Source organism: Cariama cristata, unplaced genomic scaffold (assembly GCF_000690535.1).
Source record: "Cariama cristata isolate BGI_N322 unplaced genomic scaffold, ASM69053v1 scaffold19343, whole genome shotgun sequence".
NCBI classification, from domain to species: domain Eukaryota; kingdom Metazoa; phylum Chordata; class Aves; order Cariamiformes; family Cariamidae; genus Cariama; species Cariama cristata.
In genome coordinates, this window is record NW_009606880.1 from 3,493 (window position 1) to 24,163 (window position 20,671).

The window sequence follows — 20,671 nt, forward strand, 5'->3', positions numbered from 1 at the left end:
GAATATTTTCTGTGAATCATTTTTCAGAAAATAATGTATTAGCTGTACAACATACATAAAAAAGACAATTCCAAAGAAGTGTGAGAAGTGAGTTGATGAGAGGATATGTGAGGATTTTTGGTGACTGCTGGTTTAACTCACAAAGCACAGGGCTCAACAGCCAAGCCAGGTCATTGCAAAGAAGCAGAAGTATGTCTAGCTTCTTTTCTCCTGCAAGTTTGCTATTGAGTTGTGGGAGCAATGACACATCCTAATTCTTTAAGTATGTCTCAAATTTCTTAAGTATGTCTCATTTTCAGTGTTTCTGTTGGAATCTTTCATCTATATCTATCATTTTTTATCTCCTATTTTGTATAATAAAGTTAAAAAACTACTCCCATTGGAGGCTGAGTATGCTAACAGCCACAGGTAAAATCACTGGACAGATTTTATCTGATGACTAGTGAATAAGCAAATTTTTTCTGCTAGATTAAATTTGATACTTTCTAATGTGTGTATTCAGACCCTTAGTTCTTCATAATACAGGCTCATCTTTAGGAATCATCTGTAGGAATTAAACTACAGTCTAGTTTTAGATATAGACAGTACTCAAATTTGTAAATTTCAAACTGACTTGCAAATTTTCACAATAGCTTTGTGGTCAGAACAATTTTGAACAAAGAAGCATATTTCATTCAGAGCTCTTTGGAAGTGTGAATGTTTGCCATTTTCACCGTGTCTATCTAAAAACATATCAGGTAGGATTTTTCTGATTTTTAACATGTTAAAAAGCCAATCTGAGAAGCATTCTTGATTCTTGTAAAGGTGATTCCTTATCTAATGGTCTTTAAATTCTTTATCTGAAGTCTAAACCTTTCAAATAATTAGGTACACAAAAAAGCTTGTATTTACCTAGCTTATTAATGAAGGTTGGTGAACCCCACATTCTACGTAGTCTTTAGACCTAAATCATAAACACTAGAAATGGAAAAGGCCAATTATATTTTGCAAACCATCATTCCTGACAATGCAGGATTATTTTATATAGCACTTCTGCTAATATTTTTTTAATCCAGTGATGAGCTGATACAGGAAAGCCCTTGAGACTCCAAAATCTGCTTGAAGCATAAGTACTTTCATGACTAAGGACCTAAATATAAAGATCACTTAAGTTACTGTGGGAAAAATTCTTTCCCTGTGGAAAGGATCAATGTAAAGATTCTCTGCATCATGTTGTTTTTAGGTGGTGCCCTGTGCCATTAGGTTGGCACGCTGTACTTGAATGAAATTTATTCAGTGGGGCACATGAGAGAAGGAAGCCAAAATTTTAGCTGATGTTTATTAGAAGCATGTTTTAAAATGGCATACCTCTATTACATAATAATTCTGTGGACCAGGAGAGCAATTTCATCTAAGAGGGAAATGAACTATGAGCAATCTTTGTCTCCTGCAGTATGTACGGAAAGAAATAAATATATTTCTGAGATCAGGCCTGTTAGTGGAACAGGTCATGTTTTTGAGAACTACACACTGTGTAATAAGACTTGTGGTGTTTGGCATGAAATAACTTAGTGAAATGTTTTAGACCTCTCACTTTCCATGAGCTCTGTGTCATTGTTGAAAGTTCTTTGTCATTTACTAAAATGATTTACAAGTTAGAGTTACAAGCAGATAGTCACTCGGATTCTGAACAGTGTGTTTTTATACTTTTTCTAAAGAATAACATTATATTTCTCCTCCTATTTTGAAAAAAAGAAAATACGGTGTAAAAAGCACTATAGAAAGTAGTCCTGCTGCTTTATTTCTGTGCAGGTATTATCTTCCAAGCAAGTTCTCCAAGTGTGATATTGAAGAATATCATGAATTTTTAAACAATGGAGGTGGAGCCTGCCTTTTCAATAAACCAACTAAAGTAAGCATTACCTTATTATTGAGTATTATTTCTATTCCATTTCTAATTTAGATGAAACCAAGAAGAATGTAATTTTGATATTTCTGGTTTCTTTCTAAGTTCTAAATTTTCTGGTGACATATGAGTGAAAGTAACTGATTTTAGTTCATAATAGTTTGGAAAATATATTTAAATAAGTTTTTAATAAGTGGTTTCATGTCCAACAGAGTTCCCACAGGCTTTCATCTAGAACCATCCCTCACGCAATTTGTTTTGAATATTGTAAATACAGTACGTTGCTGAATTTTTTTGCCAAGGTTTCAAGTCTCTCGGTAAACTTTTGCACAGCTTGAATTCTAATTCGCCTTGAACTGATGTCTTCTGGTACGAATCTCAGGAGACTGAAGTAAGATTGTTTTTATTTCACATCTGTCCCAAGATGAAGACACGGCTCCTAGAGCCTCTGCAGGGAGTGCACTGCTGTGCAGCCCAGCAGCTTTACAGGCACCCGTGGTTACAAGTGGTTGTGATAATTCTCCCTCTTTGGAGGAGGCAAAGTTTTTACAGTGGCTCTCAGAACAGAGTTTGAAAACTGGGACTAGTTTTTTTCTAAAGCTGGAAGAGGCAGAGCAGGAGAGAAAGCCTTGAGGAGTAGGGGACAGACACTAGGAGAACCGGTGGCTGCTGAGTGCCTGTCACACTCCTCATTCTCTAGGTGCTGCCCACATCACCAGGGTCTGTCATATCCTGAACTGCATCTGCTGGGGGAGAAATGTGTCTGGTGAGAAGTCCTTGGATCATCTTAGCCCTGTGTTAGCTCCTTCCAGGCCAGTGCATGTGGCTCTGCACAGCCCTGCCTTGTGCTGAGTAGCCCCCCAGATGAGGAGGGCTGGTGAATCCCTGCTGGCCCCTGGTCCTCACTGCCACTGTACGTCCCCTCATTTAGCAGGGTGTGTTACCTCCCTAAAGGCTTGGGACCTGCTTAAATGACTGACACATCCCCTCCAAATTTGCCTCTAAAGTACGAAATCAGAGGTCTTGCTGAATGAGTCTTGGAAATCAGGAGAAATGGAGAATATCTCTTGAGATAGTATTCACCTTTTCTTTGCTTCTCTTGTCCCAGTTTTGGCCTGCTAAACAGGTATGCTCACGTGAAGGATGCAAAGAGTAGGAAATGATAAATGGAGACATTTAAGGGAAATAAATACAAAACAAGTCTAAAGAAACTCCAGCCGAGATGCAAATGCTTTACAATGGAGGATTTGTAGCAGGGTTTCAGTATATTTCTGTCCATTTACTGAAGCATGTGTTAAAATGTAAAGTAGTCAGGATAATGATCTTGACTCTCTTTTATATATATTTAATGTTATCCTCTGTTTAATGGCTGTCTTTCAACAAGTGAAGGAAAGAGGCTAAGACAGAAAGACAGTCAAATGTGGAAAAAAGACTTGTTAGCTGAGGTGGTCACAGATGTAAAAGAGAAAGTCAGTTCTGGAGTGGTGCACGTTTCTCCTGGAGCGGCTGAGAAAAAGTGCATCTTCTGACAACGACAGAATTTTGATAAATGTTAGAGAGGGGAAGAGAAGGCATCAAATCTGGATAAGCTGAGTCTGCTTATTTCTCAAAGTTCTCCTTTTCATGGAAGAATGTATTATTAAAAGTGGAGAGAAAGCACTGTGGTTCATTAATAAGATGTAAGATTTCTCATTCTTTAAAATGCAACTGCATTTTAGAAGTTTGCTGTTTCCCATTTCATTAAAGGTGGAGAGAAATATTGGTGGGTTTATTTCTTTGCTGAGTGAATTGTTTCCATAGTGTAATGTGTCTTACTTGGGCTTGTTTTAGTAATTATGTTCAGTTACGCATCTGTTACTTTGAAAAAGCAATTAACTCTCATCTCAATTTAGATTGGCAGCATTAACATTTTTTTCTAATGACGTGGAAATGTGAAAGTTAGATGTGGAAGCCAGGGTGATTTAGACTCTTACGTATTGTTTGGGTTGGTTTAAAGTTATTGTCAATGGATGTCTGAGTAATTCACGAGGCTGTCAAAGACATGTGTTTCCTAGCAAGGGCGGTGAAACACAAACTTACTTTTGCTTTTCAAGAAATACGAGAGAAAGGAAAACTGATCTGACAAGGTGCAGTGTTGGATGGTGCTCCACTCTAAGATCAGCTGTGATCCTGAAAATTACATCAGAGACTGCTGGAGCAGATTGAGCATATGCTCTTTTCAAATGAATGGTTGAATTATGTGACTTTGGGGGAAAAGTTATCCAATTTGCTTTTCATGTTTTTTTTTCTTCCATTTCTTATTTAGCTGTCCCTATGTACTGCAGCAAATGGGCTCAATGTTTCAAGGCAGGACTCTCTGTTACTGCCATCTACTTGTCCATATTGTGCAGCACACCTAGAGATACTGAAGAAGTTAAGATATCTGGAAAAATACACAGGAAATAAGCAGTTTTAGCAACTCTTTCATAATTCTAAAAGAGAATTGCTTCCTTACATTTAATGGTAAATTCTACATAGGCATTTCATACTGCAGTCAAATTTCCATTTCAATAGGGAGATCTAACAATGGCACGTCAGCCTGTGCCACAAGCCTCTGGCTGATTTGTGGCACAGTGAAGTACGTGGGGTGATGCTCCATCCTGTGGGCTACTGACAGAAAGGCAGCAACTGGAGAGAAACGCACTACACTATGAGTGATGTACTTGTGCAGATGGCTCATAAGCAGAGTAGTTTCTGGAATGATCGTAGTTTAATTGGAGAACTCAGAGGACAATCTGCAAAATTTTAGTCTTGGTGACACACTTATATGCCTTCTCATTTACGTAATAAAAGCTGCTATTATGTTTTCTTATGTACAAAGAAAAAAACATTTTATTTTCTTTTTGAAAAATTACCTTTAGAAATTTCAGGAAAAGAGAACCAATGAAACTGGAAAGAAGAGAGTATAAGTTTCCATTAGAGGAAAGCATAGCATGGATCCTATGTAAAAAATGGTGAATGAATCTTGCCTCTGGGAAGGGAAAGTACTACTAAAAATAAACAGATTTAGACATTTTAAGTTACAATTTAGTGGGGAGGCTGAAGGGAAAGGGAGAGTGCCTCAATAGCTATACTTTCGCATCTGACTGTGACATACGCTTATGGAAAACTGCTGAAAGTTCCCAACTGTGGTAGAGGAAAAGGGAAGGAAAAAGCATACAACTGCAACAAAAACTGACAAAGAAACACAGCCTCTCCCCTTTCCCTGCATTTCTGAGCCATGTGCTATGAAAGGACAATTTTTTTATGTCTAGTCCTTCTGAAGTTATAATGCAGGCTTCAACCTGGGACACAGCCCTCATCACTTGAATTCCAGAACAATTGCAGTTGCAACCCCTGTGATAATAATGAAAGTGTCATATTGTTTTAAATTTTTTCTTTTATTGTCACACCTTTTGTTTTTGATTGTGACTTCTGCTCAAGCTGAATCTGCTGTAAGAATGGCATTCGTGCACAGAAGATGCCATGTGACTCGGCAGTATTAATTAAATCACAGCATTGTTCATTCTCTGCATATTTTGTTTGTGTTGTTTCTAGTCTGCTTCTCCCTGAGTTGTGGGTACTTTTGTTCAGTTAATGCATTTGCAGTGCTAGCTAAAAACAACATGTTGTACTGTGTAAATATGACAATGATTCCCTTAGGAGAGACATGCCCTTTGATTTCTGATTTTGCCCCACAGCTTCTGGATCCTCCAGAATGTGGCAATGGCTTTGTGGAAGACGGAGAAGAGTGTGACTGTGGGACGATAGCGGTAAGTGCAATGTACTTTAAATTAGCAACTAGATTCTCCAGGACTTGGTGCTACCCATCACTGCCATTAATGTTAAGTGGAGGAAGACAGGCAATGTTAAGGTCCTGTGGCAAAGGATTCATCATTTCTTGCCTCTTGTGTGTTTAACAACATGGGTCAGCTTTTTTATTTTATCACCACATAAATTCTGAAGAGTAATAGTAATAGCTACCTGTGCAGAATCAGGCCTTAAAAGATATTAAAGAAAGTGTTTTCCTAGGTGGGAATATGACTCTGTTCAGTGTTAAAATGTCAGTATTTAATGATTGACACTGTGAAGTTGGAAAAATTATTTCCTGTATTGCATAGGAAACAGCAGCTGCATGCCCCACAGTGCATGCCTTTTTCTGCTTCCAGGTGCCTAAAAGCCTGGTTAAAAATCTGTTCAGGTGGCATGCTAAGGCGAGAAGTGAAAAGAGAGCTTGGGGCTCATCTGCTTTTCCCATGTATTCTGTTATAAGTGTGTGTGTTCCTCAGGAGTGTGCCAGCGAAGGAGGAGAGTGCTGCAGTACTTGCACCCTGACAGCAGGCTCCCAGTGCAGCAACGGGCTTTGTTGTCGGAAGTGCCGGGTAAGGGCAGTGACCTTCACTGCAGCATCCTGGCGGGAATTAATCCAGGTGGCTACAGGCACCACAACACATGTCCTTTTCCTTGCAGACCTTGTGATAACTTTTCTGAAAGCTTACCTTTTAAAATTGGCTGGAAACTCGTTCGTCTGGGGCTATTCTCTGTCTTTTAGGCTTGGCTTCTTGGGGCAGGGACTGTGATCAAATGCAGAGGTCAATTAAAGCCTTCCTATTTCAGACAAGTTTGAATCAGGTTGAAGACCCACGAGATTTCATTAGACATCCTTCTTTAAACACAGACATCCTTACTTATGTGCTGCTCCCAATGCGTTACATGTTACTCTGGATTTGCTCCATGAAACTGAAGGGGAAAATCATACCACAGAAGGCCTGAGAGAAGAATATAGTAAAAAAACAAAAACAAAATCAAAATGCAGCCATCAGGATTGTTCAGAAGTATTCATCTAAAAGACACCTGACTTCAGTTTCAGTTAGGTCTGCCTGTGTCTCCTTATGTTTAGACTGACTGAAATCTTGTTGAGTAAAGGGAATGAAGCCGTATGTAAACTATAAGGTATTCTTCCTGATACATCAGTAAATAGTAAAAGGAGGTTTAGCCAGATCTTGGCTGTAAGGGAGCCTAGCTAAATATGACTTCAAATAGTTGTTTATACCCATTTAGTAGTAATAGTAATTATTATTAATATTATTAAAACTGTGGTGTACTGTGTGTGATATTTTTATCTTTGTGGGCATTTGAGGGTTCCATTTCCTTAGAAGAAATGTTAGTAATGACTATGGACCACATTCTTGACTTCGTGCTCATCCTAATGTTAAAAAAAGAAAAAGCACAGATTATGCTGGAACAGATCACATTTCCCTAAGCACATTCTTTTTCTTAATGTAATATAAAAAAATTTGGCAGATTGCCAATGTGGGTGGATTTTGTTCAAGTATCCAAGTCATACAGGCACCATATTAAAGACTATCAGGAAAAAATAAAGCTTCTGTGTACCTACGTTATTTTTGCAAATGAGACAAGGGTTTATCTACATACAGAGTGATGAGGGTAAGCCAACAAAGAGAAAGGCAGAATTTTGCAAAACATGTGTCCCTAGGAGGTATTAATTAGGACAACTCAAAAGACCATATATAACAGTTCCCAAATTTGGGGTTACTTTCCCCTGTAATACCCTGCCTGAAAGCAGGAGTGAAGGAGGAATTGCAAGCAAACATGGTGAGTGTACAACCCAGCATCCTGTAGTGTCTCTGACAACTTTCCTGTCTGTCTGCATTTTTCCAGAGGCTGGTAGAAAAAAGATAAGCTGAAGGCTGAGAAAGTACCAGAGTCTAGCTCTTCCACTGACGTGTACCTGTTCACACCAGCTGTGGAGTTAGCAGTTGTCCCCAAAAAAATATGTGCGTGCAGATCCAGAAAAAAAAGTCACAGAGCTGCAAAATGGACTGGGTATCACAGTGTTAAGAAACCTTTCAGGAAAAAATAAGGGGTGTGTAGTAAGTCCATGACCAGAAGCACTAACAATTGCCACTAATGGGATGTCTTCCTGCTTTTACAGATCTTGAGACTTAGCACAGGAGTCTTTAACCAAAGTACCTGTGTTAGGTCACTGGTACTTTTTCCATTGTTAAGGTCACTTAGAAAATGGTGTCAAACCATACATAATTCAGTGCATTTATTAATAGTTCCTGTTCTACAGCAGTAATGGGTCATTGTGATAACCATACTGTTTATACCTAGAGCTTTGCAGTGTTCTTCATCTGTAGAGAGAAGATCAGGATCGCTCTCCCTGTTTTACAAAGAAGAGTAAAATAAAAGGTGCAATGACCTGGTCAAGATAATGCTGCCACTGCAGTATTGGTTCGATAAACCCCAGGGGTCCTGTGTCCCACGAGAGCATGTACCCTGCTTGGCCCCGCACTCAATGCACTTGGGAGGGGGTGCCTCAGAGGGTGGTACCACTTGCACCGGTGAATGACTGGTGGCTTGAGTGGCACCAGGGAAAGGAATGTCTTCCCACTTTAGTCAGCACATGAATATTTTGCATTTTTTATTTTAGTTAAAACTCTTAAGGAAGCATTGCATTTAAGGCAAGATATGGAGAGACCAAGATGCTAATTTTCTGTCCTTTTTTTTCAGTTTGAACCTAAAGGAGTTTTGTGCCGAGAAGCGGTGAATGATTGTGATATTGCAGAGAACTGCACAGGAAATTCCAGTCAGGTGATTTTCATATCCTCTATTCAAGGGATGAAAAAAAGCCACCTGTAGTCTCTCAATCACTATGAATGTTACCGTTTTGTATAGTAAGGTGTATAAAAATTGTATTAAACCTTGATACTGAAAAAACCAGCATGATACTGAAAAAAACAGCATGATACTGAAATAATTTTTCCATATGACTTTTGTTGTATATTTTGCTTCCATGCTTGTCTGATCTATGATCTATTATTTTCTTTTTCTATAGTGTTCTCCCAATATTCATAAAATGGATGGATATTCATGTGATAACAAGCAGGTAATTAGCACTTCAGTTTGTTTGACATTCTTTCTGCTTTTATAGATTGCTTGTTATAGATTTTGGTTTAAGATCTTTCAAACTCACCTAGGACAGTTCTGCTGACGTTCCTGAGTTTTGGGTGCTAGTCATATTTTGGAACAAGCATTTGAATGAACAGAAAGTAGCATTGCAAATTAGTTGCCTCAACAGAAAGCATGTTACTGATCTGTATATTAAACAAATAGATATTTTGGAAAATCAAGTTATTTGAAACTTTTCCTTATCTGTTCTTTCTCTCTAGGGTATTTGTTTTGGTGGAAGATGTAAAACCAGGGACCGGCAGTGTAAATATATCTGGGGTGAAAGTGAGTGAATGTTACTGTTTCTAAGTTGGTTGTTGTTCGTGTGGCTTGAAAGATTATCATGGCTAGGAAAAATTATGGAAGAGATATATTCAGAACCATTGAAACCAGCTAGGACTGTATGTCCCTCATTATGCCTCATTTTGTCTTTCCATCCTCTTTTCCAGCTCTTTCTCCAGTGTTGGTTTACTTACTGGTGATTGTTCTGAAGTCTTAGGTGTAAGTTCTCATTATAACCACCTAGGGAGCCTATATTCATATTTATTTCAGTGGCTTCTGGACATTTTGGGCCAATAAACCCTAATCAATCCGAACAAAATTTTAAAACAGTTCTGTGGTGCCAACAGAAAACTTCTCATTGAGAACACTGTGCAGAGTTTCACAGGCCACCTGCAGTTCACAGATTGGGAAGCTCTGCTTGCTTTGGTTGTGCATCCCCGTTTCACAGGACCTGGCTTTTCAAAGTCTTCATCATCTTAGAAGAAATTTGTTTCTGTTTTTAGAAGTGACAGCTGCTGACAGATACTGCTACGAGAAGCTGAATATTGAAGGGACTGAGAAAGGAAACTGTGGAAGAGACAAGGACTCTTGGATACAGTGCAATAAACAGTAAGTTGATCCATTTAGAAAACAACTGGTATGAGACTTTTTATCCCTGATCCAGTTCTTTACCTGGCATGAAGCGGTTCAAAAAGCCTCTGTATGGATCAGACTTCTGCAGGCCTTAGTGCAGGAAATTCTGGAGGGAGCAGAGTGTCAAGAGGAGATGATCTCTGACAAGAGAGCACCATCTGGGCTTTGGGAGCACTTGGACCAAAAGTGGTCCTAGTACTCTTGGTGAGGCTTAGCAGTGCAGAGGAGAGCAGCCTGTGGCTTCCTGTCTCAGTTCATCTTTTATGATGTGCCATTGCATTGCAAAGTTGTGTTCAGTTTTTTATTGTATTGTAACTTTCCACATCTTCTCCCGCAAGTTGCTGCCTAAACCATTGTTTCACATTCTGTATTTAATGCAGTTGATTATTTCTGCCTGTTTCTGAAGCTTTCACCAGTCCTTATCAAACTGCATCCTGGTTTTTCAGACGAGTTCTCCATTCTGTCAATGCCATTTGAATTCTAGTCCTGCCTACAGGTGAAATAATGTCCTTTCCCATCTTTCTGTGCAAACCTCATGAAGTTCAGCAAGGCCAAGTGCAAGGTCCTGCACGTGGGTCAGGGCAATCCCAAGCACAAATACAGGCTGGGCTGAGAATGGTTTGAGAGCAGCCCTGAGGAGAAGGGCTTGGGGGTGCTGGTTCACAACAAGCTCAACATGACCCATGAAGAAATTTTTCATGGTGAGGGTAGTGAGGCACTGGAACAGGTTGCCCGGAGAAGCTGTGGATGCCCCATCCCTGGAAGTGTTCAAGGCCAGGTTGGATGGGGCTTTGAGGAACCTGGTCTAGTGGAAGGTGTCCCTGTCTGTGGCAGTGGGCTTGGAACTAGATGGTCTTAATAAGGTCCTTTCCAACCCAAACCGTTCTATGATTCTATGATTTGATAACCTTACTTGTGTTCTCCCCTATTCAGTAATATGGGAGAGGCCAGACCCTTCTATTCTGACACTGCACAAGTCTCTACACACGAGTTGTAAAGTCCCTTCAACAGCTGAATTGAACTTGATGTCTCTAGTTCCCTTACATACGTGTTACATGAGAGTTTGTTTAAAGCTAGTATCTACTGCTTCTCCTCTATAGGCCAGTTACTGTATCTTAATAGGATATTAAATCAGTTTGATGTGGTTTGTTCTTGACAGCTCTCTGCTTGCTATTACTCAGAGCATTTTTGATAATACATCATAAAAAATACTCTTTTTCCAGTCTAACCTCTTGGGATTTTCTTGGGAAACAGGACATTATTTATGGGAGTTACTGTCAGTGGGAGAAAAGCAAGGAATAACAAACATGTTACAAAGAAGTGAAGAAAACTGCATTTTTTTGATCGTCCATTTTAATTGAATTTTCTTTTTGGTGAGTATCTGTTTATTCTCTCAATGCAGGGATGTGCTTTGTGGATATCTTCTGTGCTCCAATATATCCAGTGTGCCCAGACTTGGAGAACTTGATGGTGAAATCACATCATCAATCTTGCAGTTTGGAAAAATCTACAATTGCAGGTGATTGGAAATCCTGAAAACAGAAGAATCAATATCCATCTTGCATAGAAAAGCAGTTTTCTCATTCCTAAGTGGAGAGCAACTGTTTCCATTATTTTTTTTTTCCCCAGATAACTGTTATTCCAGCTCAATCTTTGTTGGGCTTCAGGAAATTTACTGCACATGGGGAGCGCAGCTGTTTTGTGATCCCCTCTGTGTAGTAGTTAATTTTGCCTGTAGGGACATAATGCTCTTCTCTGGCCTCTTGATTTTACATTCTTTAATGTTTATTTTCAGTACTTAATGTACTGAAAATACTTAGACATATGCCTGCACTGCCCAAGCTAACTGGCAGCTTAATATGTTGCCATATGTTAGCTGAATCCCAGTTATAGACCTGGTGTGTTCTTATAGCTTCACACAACTGTAAGATGAAATAAAGTCCTAACACAAGTAAACTCAGTTTTTTATCTAACATTAGCTCTTACACAGGAAAAATAGTCTTTGTTTTCACCATTAGACTTGTTTGATGTAGATATACTGTGTTTTGGTTTGTTTCATATTAGGGTCAGTGAGATAAATAAGCCAATACTTACTCTTTCCTGGTCCTGGGCATCGTATAATGCAGACAGAAATGAAGGCAGCAGGCCACAGCCCAGATTCTCAAGCAGTCCCATCAAATCACAGCACAAGTCTCTGGGATCCTCTTGATTGTCTTGCAGTGGGGGCCATGTGAAGCTTGATGAGGAGACAGACCTGGGCTATGTGGAGAATGGGACGCCGTGCGGGCCAAACATGGTGTGCCTTGAGCATCGCTGCCTGCCTGCTGAAGCCTTCAACTTCAGTACCTGCCCAGGCACCACAGACAGCCAAATTTGTTCAGGACATGGTGTATGTTCTTGTACTTTTTAATCCTTTTTTCTGGTTTTGCTAAGTAACTGGCTTTGTGTAGTGTACTAGCTAGACCTTTCAGGAAGCCAGCAGTGTGACTCTAAAGTGTTTATACTGGAGAAGCTTTTGAAAAGGAAAAGGGGAGGAGGCACATAAGTAAACATAATGTGTACCAGTCAAGGCATCTTAAACAATGAGTCATAGTAAGTATGTATTAGTTTTACAAGAATTTTATCAATCAATTATTTTGCTATCACTTCTGCTAACTTGATTGGTATTTCCTCAGGCAATGTACTGGAGAATATAAAGGTTTTATGAACTGAGAAACTTGGGTATCTGTTCTTCCAGATGCTCTTTCTAATTCCTTCTTTATTGTGTCAACAGCCAAGAAGGTTCATAAAGTTGTTGGATTTTGTTGGCTGAGAGTTACTTTGCTCTAGAGAAGAGGGCAGTGAGCTGGCTTTTGGCTAGTGGCAGCTTCTCCTCTTGGTGTACAGCCTATGGCTTTGCTCTGGCCCTGGCGAGTCCGCTTGTCCCTCACACAGTTTAAAACTGTGTCCAAGTCCCTATGGCTGAGCTGAGATCAAAGGATTTGTTATCTCATAACATCTTTTGTCTTCTACACTGCATTAAAACTCCCTTTTTTATCTGAAATTAACCACTTCATCATATTTTGAAAAAATAACATCATTGAGGTTCAGAGTCTCCCAAAGCAATTATAAATGCCTCTATTAAATATATATTACATTAAAACATATTAAGGTAGTTAATACACATTATGTGTATTTATATATAAAATGTAATACATTTAATACATCTATATCTAATATACAAATTAAAAATTGCTGTATATTAAAAATGTTTTGCAGAATTTTGCAGGCAGTCAAAATGAGTGTTATATGACTTTACCTATACTGTAGCTATTAATTATGGGAATACATTGATTTTATGTTTTTATTCTGAGCTACATTTTTGGCTGCAGGTTTGTAGCAATGAAATAAAGTGTGTCTGTGACCGATTCTGGGGAGGAGATGACTGCAGTTCTCGCATCAAAGATGATATGTTTTTTGATAAAGATGCCATCAATAAAGGTACATTGTTACAATTTTTACCAATAACTGGAAAAGCTTAGATTTGAGGAAGGCTCATTAAGCAAAAGTAGATCTCCTGCTCTTTCAATTACCATACAACACGATGCACCTTTAGGAGCCTCATTCCCTTCCCTTCCTCCCACAGCAGAAGCACTTGGTGTCCTCGGGCTGGATGCGAGCAGTGCTGCTCACAAGCACTCAGTACAGCTCTCAGGACTGGTACCAGTGTGACTGGTTGTACCTTGCTTGTCCCAGTCATCTGAGTGGCCTTATTAAGTCTAATAATAGATTAGGACAAGCAAAAAGTTACAGGGACTTTTCATATCTAGATGAAAGGTAATGTTGCTTACACGATTGGATTTTATTTGTAGAGTAAATTTTTATTACACAGCCAGTATGCAGTATATTGGCACACAATTTTTGGGCTTTTACGTTTTTTGAGTGAAAGTTTTTATTCATCTTTAGGCTTGCGTACAAAAGAAAGATACATTGTGGAAAAATGAGGATGTAAATGTTTTTCATTATAAATCCTTGGGGGGCACCATTTTACCATCTTCCAGAATGTATCTTTTGGTTAGTTTATTCAGCTATGGAATGGATTTGAGCAAAACCAAACAAATAGTCACTTTTATTCCAATGTAAGCATGTGTTTGCCAGGCAGGTTGTACGATTGTAAGCTACAGCAGTTTAATGTTGGTAACATTTTATTGGCATACCTGGCACAACTTTCCTATGTAGCAAGTGTCCGGTTAAGGGAAACGGATACAGAGGTCAAAGCTTGATTTACAAATGATCCTTCTGTGTTCATACTATGCTTCAAGATTATATCACTGGTTACAATTAATCAGTCTAGTGCAAGTTGCCCAAGCAGATTTTTGAAAGACAGTGCATTTACTGGTTTTGTATATTTTTTTCCTAAAACCCTGTATATTTTTCCCCTTTCTTGTGTTTCCAGGTGTTGTTAGCACAAATATAATAATAGGGGCTATTGCTGGCACCATTTTAGTGTTGGCTCTCGTTTTAGGAATAACTGGTTGGGGTTACAAGTAAGTAAATTGTGTTCTTCTTAATACAGTTTAAAAATATGTCTATTTCAACTGATAGCTGATTAAGTTATGAAAAAAGCAATTCAAACATAATCTAAAAAATCCAAATTGCATTATGTTTATACAGTGACATTTTTATAGCATTAGCATTTTTCAAGCAATTCTTACATGTATATGTGGTTTTGGAGAGCTTGATCCAGGTTGAAATTTATTTCTTATTTAGTTATGTATTTTCTTTTTTTGTAGACAATTGGATTATGATTTTACTGTATCTGACAAAGGAAATACAAGAATACAGTCTGATTCAGTTACAGATTTTTCCTAATGATGAAGTAAATTTAGCAAAATTAGCCTTCAGTCAGTCAGTAAAGCATTTAACCATAGGCTTCCTTAAACAGATGTTTATATTCAGTCAGCTTAACCAGCAATTAATTCAGGCACATTTTTTGGTAAGAGAGAGATCTGTAATTTGCAAATAAGGTACAAGTACTCTCCTGGTGTAGAGCTGTTAGTCTTCCACTCACTGAGAGGCAAAATGGATTATTTTAGCCTAACTGATCTTTTTCAGTTTTTCTCCTTTTGTGAATTTCTTCTAAAACTAGAGGGGTTTAGGTTTTTGCATATATTAAAAAAAGATTCAAGGTACTTACTTTGTCACTTGTGTTTGGGTGAGACTGGCTCTTGAAGTCTTTCCTCCATGGGTCCTTGGTGTGCTTGGAGGGGAGGGCAGGTTCAGCTGCAGGCAGTGCTGTAGCTGGGACATGGCCCCAGTGGTTTGGCATAATGAACTGGCACATCCCCTGCTGATTTGTTAGACTGAGGTAAGCTGAGGGCAGCTCAGAAATACATAACGAAAGAAGCATTTGGAAAAAAGCATGAAGATTAGGATAGTAAAAAGGTAGGTTATGCTGTCTTGGTATATCAGCCTCAGCTTCTGGCAGTATCTGAAAATCTAGTCTTCTGTTCTGAGTAGAACTCCAAAAGTTAAGGGCTCATTTTGAGATCACATCTGGCCAGTGGGATTGATTTTTGGAAGTGGAGAGCCAGAGTTGCACCATTCACTAGCAGCTTCACAGTGAATAGACTTAGACTTGTCATGAACTGCACCTCCAACTCGGCACTGACCTGAGACATCAACATGAATATATTTTCCTTGTTTATTCTGATTTAGTATGTTTCTGAGTATGTTTATTTCAGAAGTGTTTTCTGTAGAACTATTTTGAGCAAAAATTTAATTCTGCATACATTGCTTCTCTCTTTACATTTTTTTTTTCTCTTACTGATCATGTGTACTTGCATACTGATAACATTCTTCTTTCTCTTTGTGTGGAAAGAAACTACAGAAGACAGAGGTATGTGATAAAAGTAATGAAATTTATCTTAGAAAGCTTTGAAAATAGTTTTTCTTCTCTCTTGCTCATTTACATGCTATAAAGAAAATATAGTGATGAATTATCATATTTTAAAGAGTATTTGTGTGAATATATGAAATTGGTATTTATTCTATAAACACATTGCTTGCAATCCTGATTTCACTGGACTCAGTAGCAGAAACAATTTTACTTCTGAGATAGACCATTTTATTTAGGAAAACAGGAGAATATTTCCAGTAAGAGAGACTGAAAATTTGCTATTAGAGATGAAAGTGTTCTTGGGAGGCCAAGAATTGAATAATTAATATTAACATGGTGTTCAGGAGCCTTTTGAGACAAATTCATTCCTGAAGCTTCTTTGCAGTTAAAAATACAATGCAGTTAAATTGCTGTGCAAATGAAGAGCCCATTCTTTCCTGCTACCCTGCTTGATTGATTTGTAGCTAAAGCACAGTACTATCTTCAGCACAGAGCTGAACTTCCACCTTTTTAAGCTTGTGGCCAAAAATCAAACAGTTCCAAGTGGCTTCAGTTTGGCTCCTGGAAGACCACCTCCCTTTGATCAGTCATCTGCCTGGCAGATGGGTCTTCTGGGAAGGAGTTGGTTCCTTCCTCTCCCAATCCCCCACAGATATGAGGGTTTCTCAAATTCCCCTGTTTTCTGCCTATATCACCGCCGCCTGGTCCAAGCTGCTGCTTTGTTTGTTGCTGCTACCCATTGTGCTTGTTCTCCATTTCCCCTGCCTGTGTAGCGCTTTCTCTGCCAGGCTCAAAATACTTGCAAAAGGCAGAAAAGCACTGCCATGTGCTGGTTTTATACTACAAGGTCAGACAGGTGGCAGGAACAGTAACAGGAAAAAGGCAACGCTATTGAAATCAAGCCTTATGGAGAGGTTGGTGGGTAGGAAATGTCACACGGCACAAGGAAGGCAGAGTTTCAGGGTTTGGTGCTGGTTAGTGGAACGCGATATATCTATAAGTGCAGACTAACAGGGCCATCAAGTCACTCTACTGTGGATGTTTCGGTGTTGGCTGAGGGCAGAGCAGACAGAACCTCAAAATACAGAAAGAGACCGCCCCATGCATGTTTGCGTTAGAATATTAGAGAATCTAACTTTTTCAAATTCCCTCATCTCCAGAAATTAGTATATGGACAGAGAGCTGTGAGTATGTAGTCAGTCTGCAGCTGTGTCCGAGGGCATGGGCAGAGTGGAAACCAGCATGAGCTGAGGCTTTTGAAGGTGATGGAGGGCTCCATCATTTTGAAGATCCTGGAGATATTTAGTAACTAAATCTCCTTCATGCAGAAAATGAAGTTCTGTAGGCTGACTTCTAAATGGAATAATTTTGGATATGTACAAGGAGTGCTCCATAAATGGAAAAACCAGACATCCACCAGAGTGTCCAAAGTGTCCTTTTTTTTTTTTTCCTAATTGTTTATGATGCCTCCTTAAATAAGGATGAAAACAAGCCATTGAGGTATTTTTGAGGATTACATAAGGAATGCTATTTGGTGGTATTAAGCAACTGAAACGAGTAAACTGAAAGTAATTAAAAGAGCCAATTAACAAAAATTCTGCCAGCTGGGATAGTGTGGCATAATGGACACAGCTACATGGGAGAAGTTACTTCTGAAGGAGTAGTGAGAGAACAGTTTGCTGGAGGAACCCTGAGAAGCAGAGCTGCCCACACTGAGTCAACTCTGAACACATGCATGTACCAGCCGAGGAATGGGACAAGAACTGAGACTCAAGAGGTGTTAGAAGAGATAGTGTGCAAGTGCTGCATTACAGTAATGATTTATGTGCCATATAATTACATATTTTAAATACTTTAGGAGCATTAGAAATTCAGATATGGAATGAAGAGAGCCCAGTTCAGGTCTGTAGTTGGACACAATCTGAATGTGAATCAACCTTCTGATAAATGCACATCTTAATAGGGCAGGCTGAAGCAAAAAGTCCTTGGAAAGTACAAGGCTGAATAGATAATTAAGTTGCTGGTATTATGATATAACCAACTTTCAAAGTAGCTACTTGTACTAGGGAGGATTTTTCAACTTGGTGGAACTGTAACTGGAATATTTGCATGGCAGTTTTTCTCCTGGCGATGAATTCACCATCTGCAAAAAAGTTGCATAACTTGATTAGGACTTTCTAATGCATAGATAGTTTTATGCACCATATCTGAGCTTTTAGTACTGGAAAAGGATGAACTATTGTCAGATATGTGTGGCATTGTTTTTGTGTGTCTTGGCAGATTGAGTGTACTGTGGTATTCAGGAGTAGCTGAGAACCTCTGACACTGGCATTAGTTCCCCTGCACAAGAAAATGGTTAATAAACTGGAGGTTTTTGTCCTCCTGAGGTTTAAACAACTCAACAGGTTGCTATTCTTGAATTCAATAATGATCACAAAAATTAAATGGAAAGCATCTACCTCAGAAGGAAACCAGCATTCACTTTTCCTGAACTCCTTTTTGATGCAGGCATGCATTCAGCTCGGGCTGCAGTATTTCTACTGCACCTGGGGGTGCTTTTCACAGCCAGCGCAATGTGCCATTTGAAATGTCTGAACTTGGTTATCCAGTGTCTCAAGAACCACAAACTATTCACTTTGAAAACTGTGATCAGAGTTTATCAGTGAAATGTTCCTTGTTTTCCCTTACCAAAACCACATGATCCACTTTTCTGCACATACCAGAAGCATGTGGGAGTTTTCTCTCAGATGGCTGAATTACTTATTAATAGGCTTATTGTGTGTGGTTAACAGATTTCCTCAAGGATCATTATCCTTGCCTCTTTCTTTAAACTAATGTTTGTGCATGTTTGTGTGTGTGCTGGTGCCTGTCATGTTTTCTGACTCTGCAATGTTTATTACACTTTAGACAAATACCCCAGGGAGATTATGTAAAAAAGCCTGGAGAGGCCGACTCTTTTTATAGCGACATGCCTCCTGGAGTCAGCACAAACTCTGCATCTAGTTCTAAGAAGAGGTCTGCTTTTCTGTCGCATTTTCAGATTTCTACCTGTTCCATCACCCATTATTCCATTAGTCAGAACATTTCATTGTTTTGCAGCAGGTTTGATTCTTTCTTCTTTCTTTGTGGAATATTTGAAATGGCATCCTTTGTGCTTTGATTACTGATTTTTCTCAAGTGCCCTGAACTGCTAATTATTATAATTAGGCCAGAATAAACAAGTTTTCCATTGTAAGCCAATTTTCAGTTAATCAAATTTTCATCATCTCCTTGCTTGAGAGTTGTTTTCAAGTAGACTGTAATAATAGTTCCTGGCTCAAAAAAATTAAATAAAAACCCCACAGCTTTTTGCATCATGGTCATGTAATCAAAGAAAAGGAACACTGTCTTGCTTCAATAATAGTTAGAAAAAGTTCAATATAAATGTTGTTTTTATATCTTTATTTGTCAGTGTCATTAATTCACTGAGTTGACCTAGACTTCTGGATAATACTCTTGCTGTCTCACATTAAAGATGATGGTGCTTGTATTTTATTCCACTTACTAGACTAGTATACTAAATGGTCACCAAGTCTTACCTTAGAAAATAATTCTACAGAGACTTCCTGTAGTTTTGTGCTTGCATTATGAGTAACCAAGGAGGGCATTAGAGTTTTCCCTTGATCATATTTCACTAATTCTGTTATTGTTCCAGTTACTTAAAAAAACAACAACATTTTTAAAATGGAAAATTCATTGAAAAGCATTGAGATTAATTTATAGTTGCTGAGGTCATTAGGTCATGATGTTCGTCATCCCTCTGCAGTTAGAGTTCCTGTATTTATGAAAATCTCCAGCTAGCACTTTAAAACAATTCATGAAAAGCACAATGTCGTAGGAGGGATAGACAATCCTGAACTGTTTCATAAGAAAGCTGCAATTCTCAATTTTTGTCTTGCTGAGCAGTCTATAATTGTGCAGTTGAAGCCATTTTCTTTGTTGTAATTTCAAAGAAGGTAAAAGAGAAATGTGTAGAAGGGATACATTTGCAGTGACATTTGCTATTTGGGTATAGCAGCTTGATCCTATATACAACTTCATTCAGTCTCTTCTAATGAATATGTTATTAGGAAAAATGTACTAGTGATTAATTAATGATTTCTAATTTTTAAATTCAGATTTTTAGATGTGTGAGTGGATAATTTTTTTTTTTCAGGGAGCAAGCATTAATCTTAAGTAATGCACTGTTTGTGTTGGAGAATATTTTCTCATTTGGATAACATTTTGAAAAAAGTCTTGGGAAAGCAGGTTTTCATAGCTTTGTGTAAGCAGGTTCAAATACCAGTTAAGAAAAAAGTTTCTTTTAAAATGAATGTCATTTAATGTGTTTCTTCTTTCATTCAGTATCTGTGTTTCTTTTCATACTTCATTTCTTTCATGTGTTTCTGTTTATTATTTGTTCCAAAAAGCTAATGGTTTCTAAGGTCTGTCTGTACTAGAGAGTTTTGTTGTTCCCCACCGCCAGTTCAGGTATGTTGTGCCACTGTCAAGTCTGGAAAAGTAAGTCTGACAAATATTCCATTAACATTGTGGTGGAGCTGACATAGTCCTTCCGTTTGAATGCCCAGAGTGCTATTTCCTACCTTCCAAGCTGCTTTTGATTTGCTCTGTGTAGAGATATGGACAGGAGATATCTCTTGGGAGATGTTAGACTGGGCCATTAGCTGCCTGGGCTTCTCTGAGCTGGAAAGCACTATGAAGTGTTAGTTGGTATTCAGCGGATGTTCAAGGATTAAGACATAACTTTGTGATAACTCTTGCTATTATGAAATAGCAAACACCAGAATATAGCAAGACATTCCTGAACCTGAATATAAATCTTTAGAAGAAAATGTTTAAAAAGATCTGTCAGTGGATCTGTTGGTTCTCAGACCTTTCATGTTGTAATGAAGCTTGAATTAATGAAACCCTGGGCTTACTTCAGTGTGGCTGTGATTAGCCTGGTCTTCTGGAAGCTGAAG

The 20,671-nt window shown here is 38.6% G+C and overlaps 1 protein-coding gene across 1 annotated transcript in view; it reads left to right on the forward strand.

Moving 5' to 3' along the window:
• The window catches only part of LOC104158790 (disintegrin and metalloproteinase domain-containing protein 22-like), a gene marked incomplete at its 5' end in the record, with an annotated part of 39,828 nt that overhangs the window by 2,003 nt on the left and 17,154 nt on the right, over window positions 1–20,671 (forward strand). The window contains 13 exons of the mRNA XM_009696533.1: window positions 1,792–1,891; window positions 5,605–5,676; window positions 6,193–6,285; window positions 8,441–8,521; window positions 8,766–8,816; window positions 9,100–9,163; window positions 9,664–9,769; window positions 11,196–11,312; window positions 12,014–12,182; window positions 13,165–13,273; window positions 14,229–14,319; window positions 15,654–15,671; window positions 18,579–18,773. Of these exons, the coding sequence (XP_009694835.1) occupies window positions 1,792–1,891; window positions 5,605–5,676; window positions 6,193–6,285; window positions 8,441–8,521; window positions 8,766–8,816; window positions 9,100–9,163; window positions 9,664–9,769; window positions 11,196–11,312; window positions 12,014–12,182; window positions 13,165–13,273; window positions 14,229–14,319; window positions 15,654–15,671; window positions 18,579–18,773 (1,266 nt within the window). The remainder of the gene's footprint in view (window positions 1–1,791; window positions 1,892–5,604; window positions 5,677–6,192; window positions 6,286–8,440; window positions 8,522–8,765; window positions 8,817–9,099; window positions 9,164–9,663; window positions 9,770–11,195; window positions 11,313–12,013; window positions 12,183–13,164; window positions 13,274–14,228; window positions 14,320–15,653; window positions 15,672–18,578; window positions 18,774–20,671) is intronic.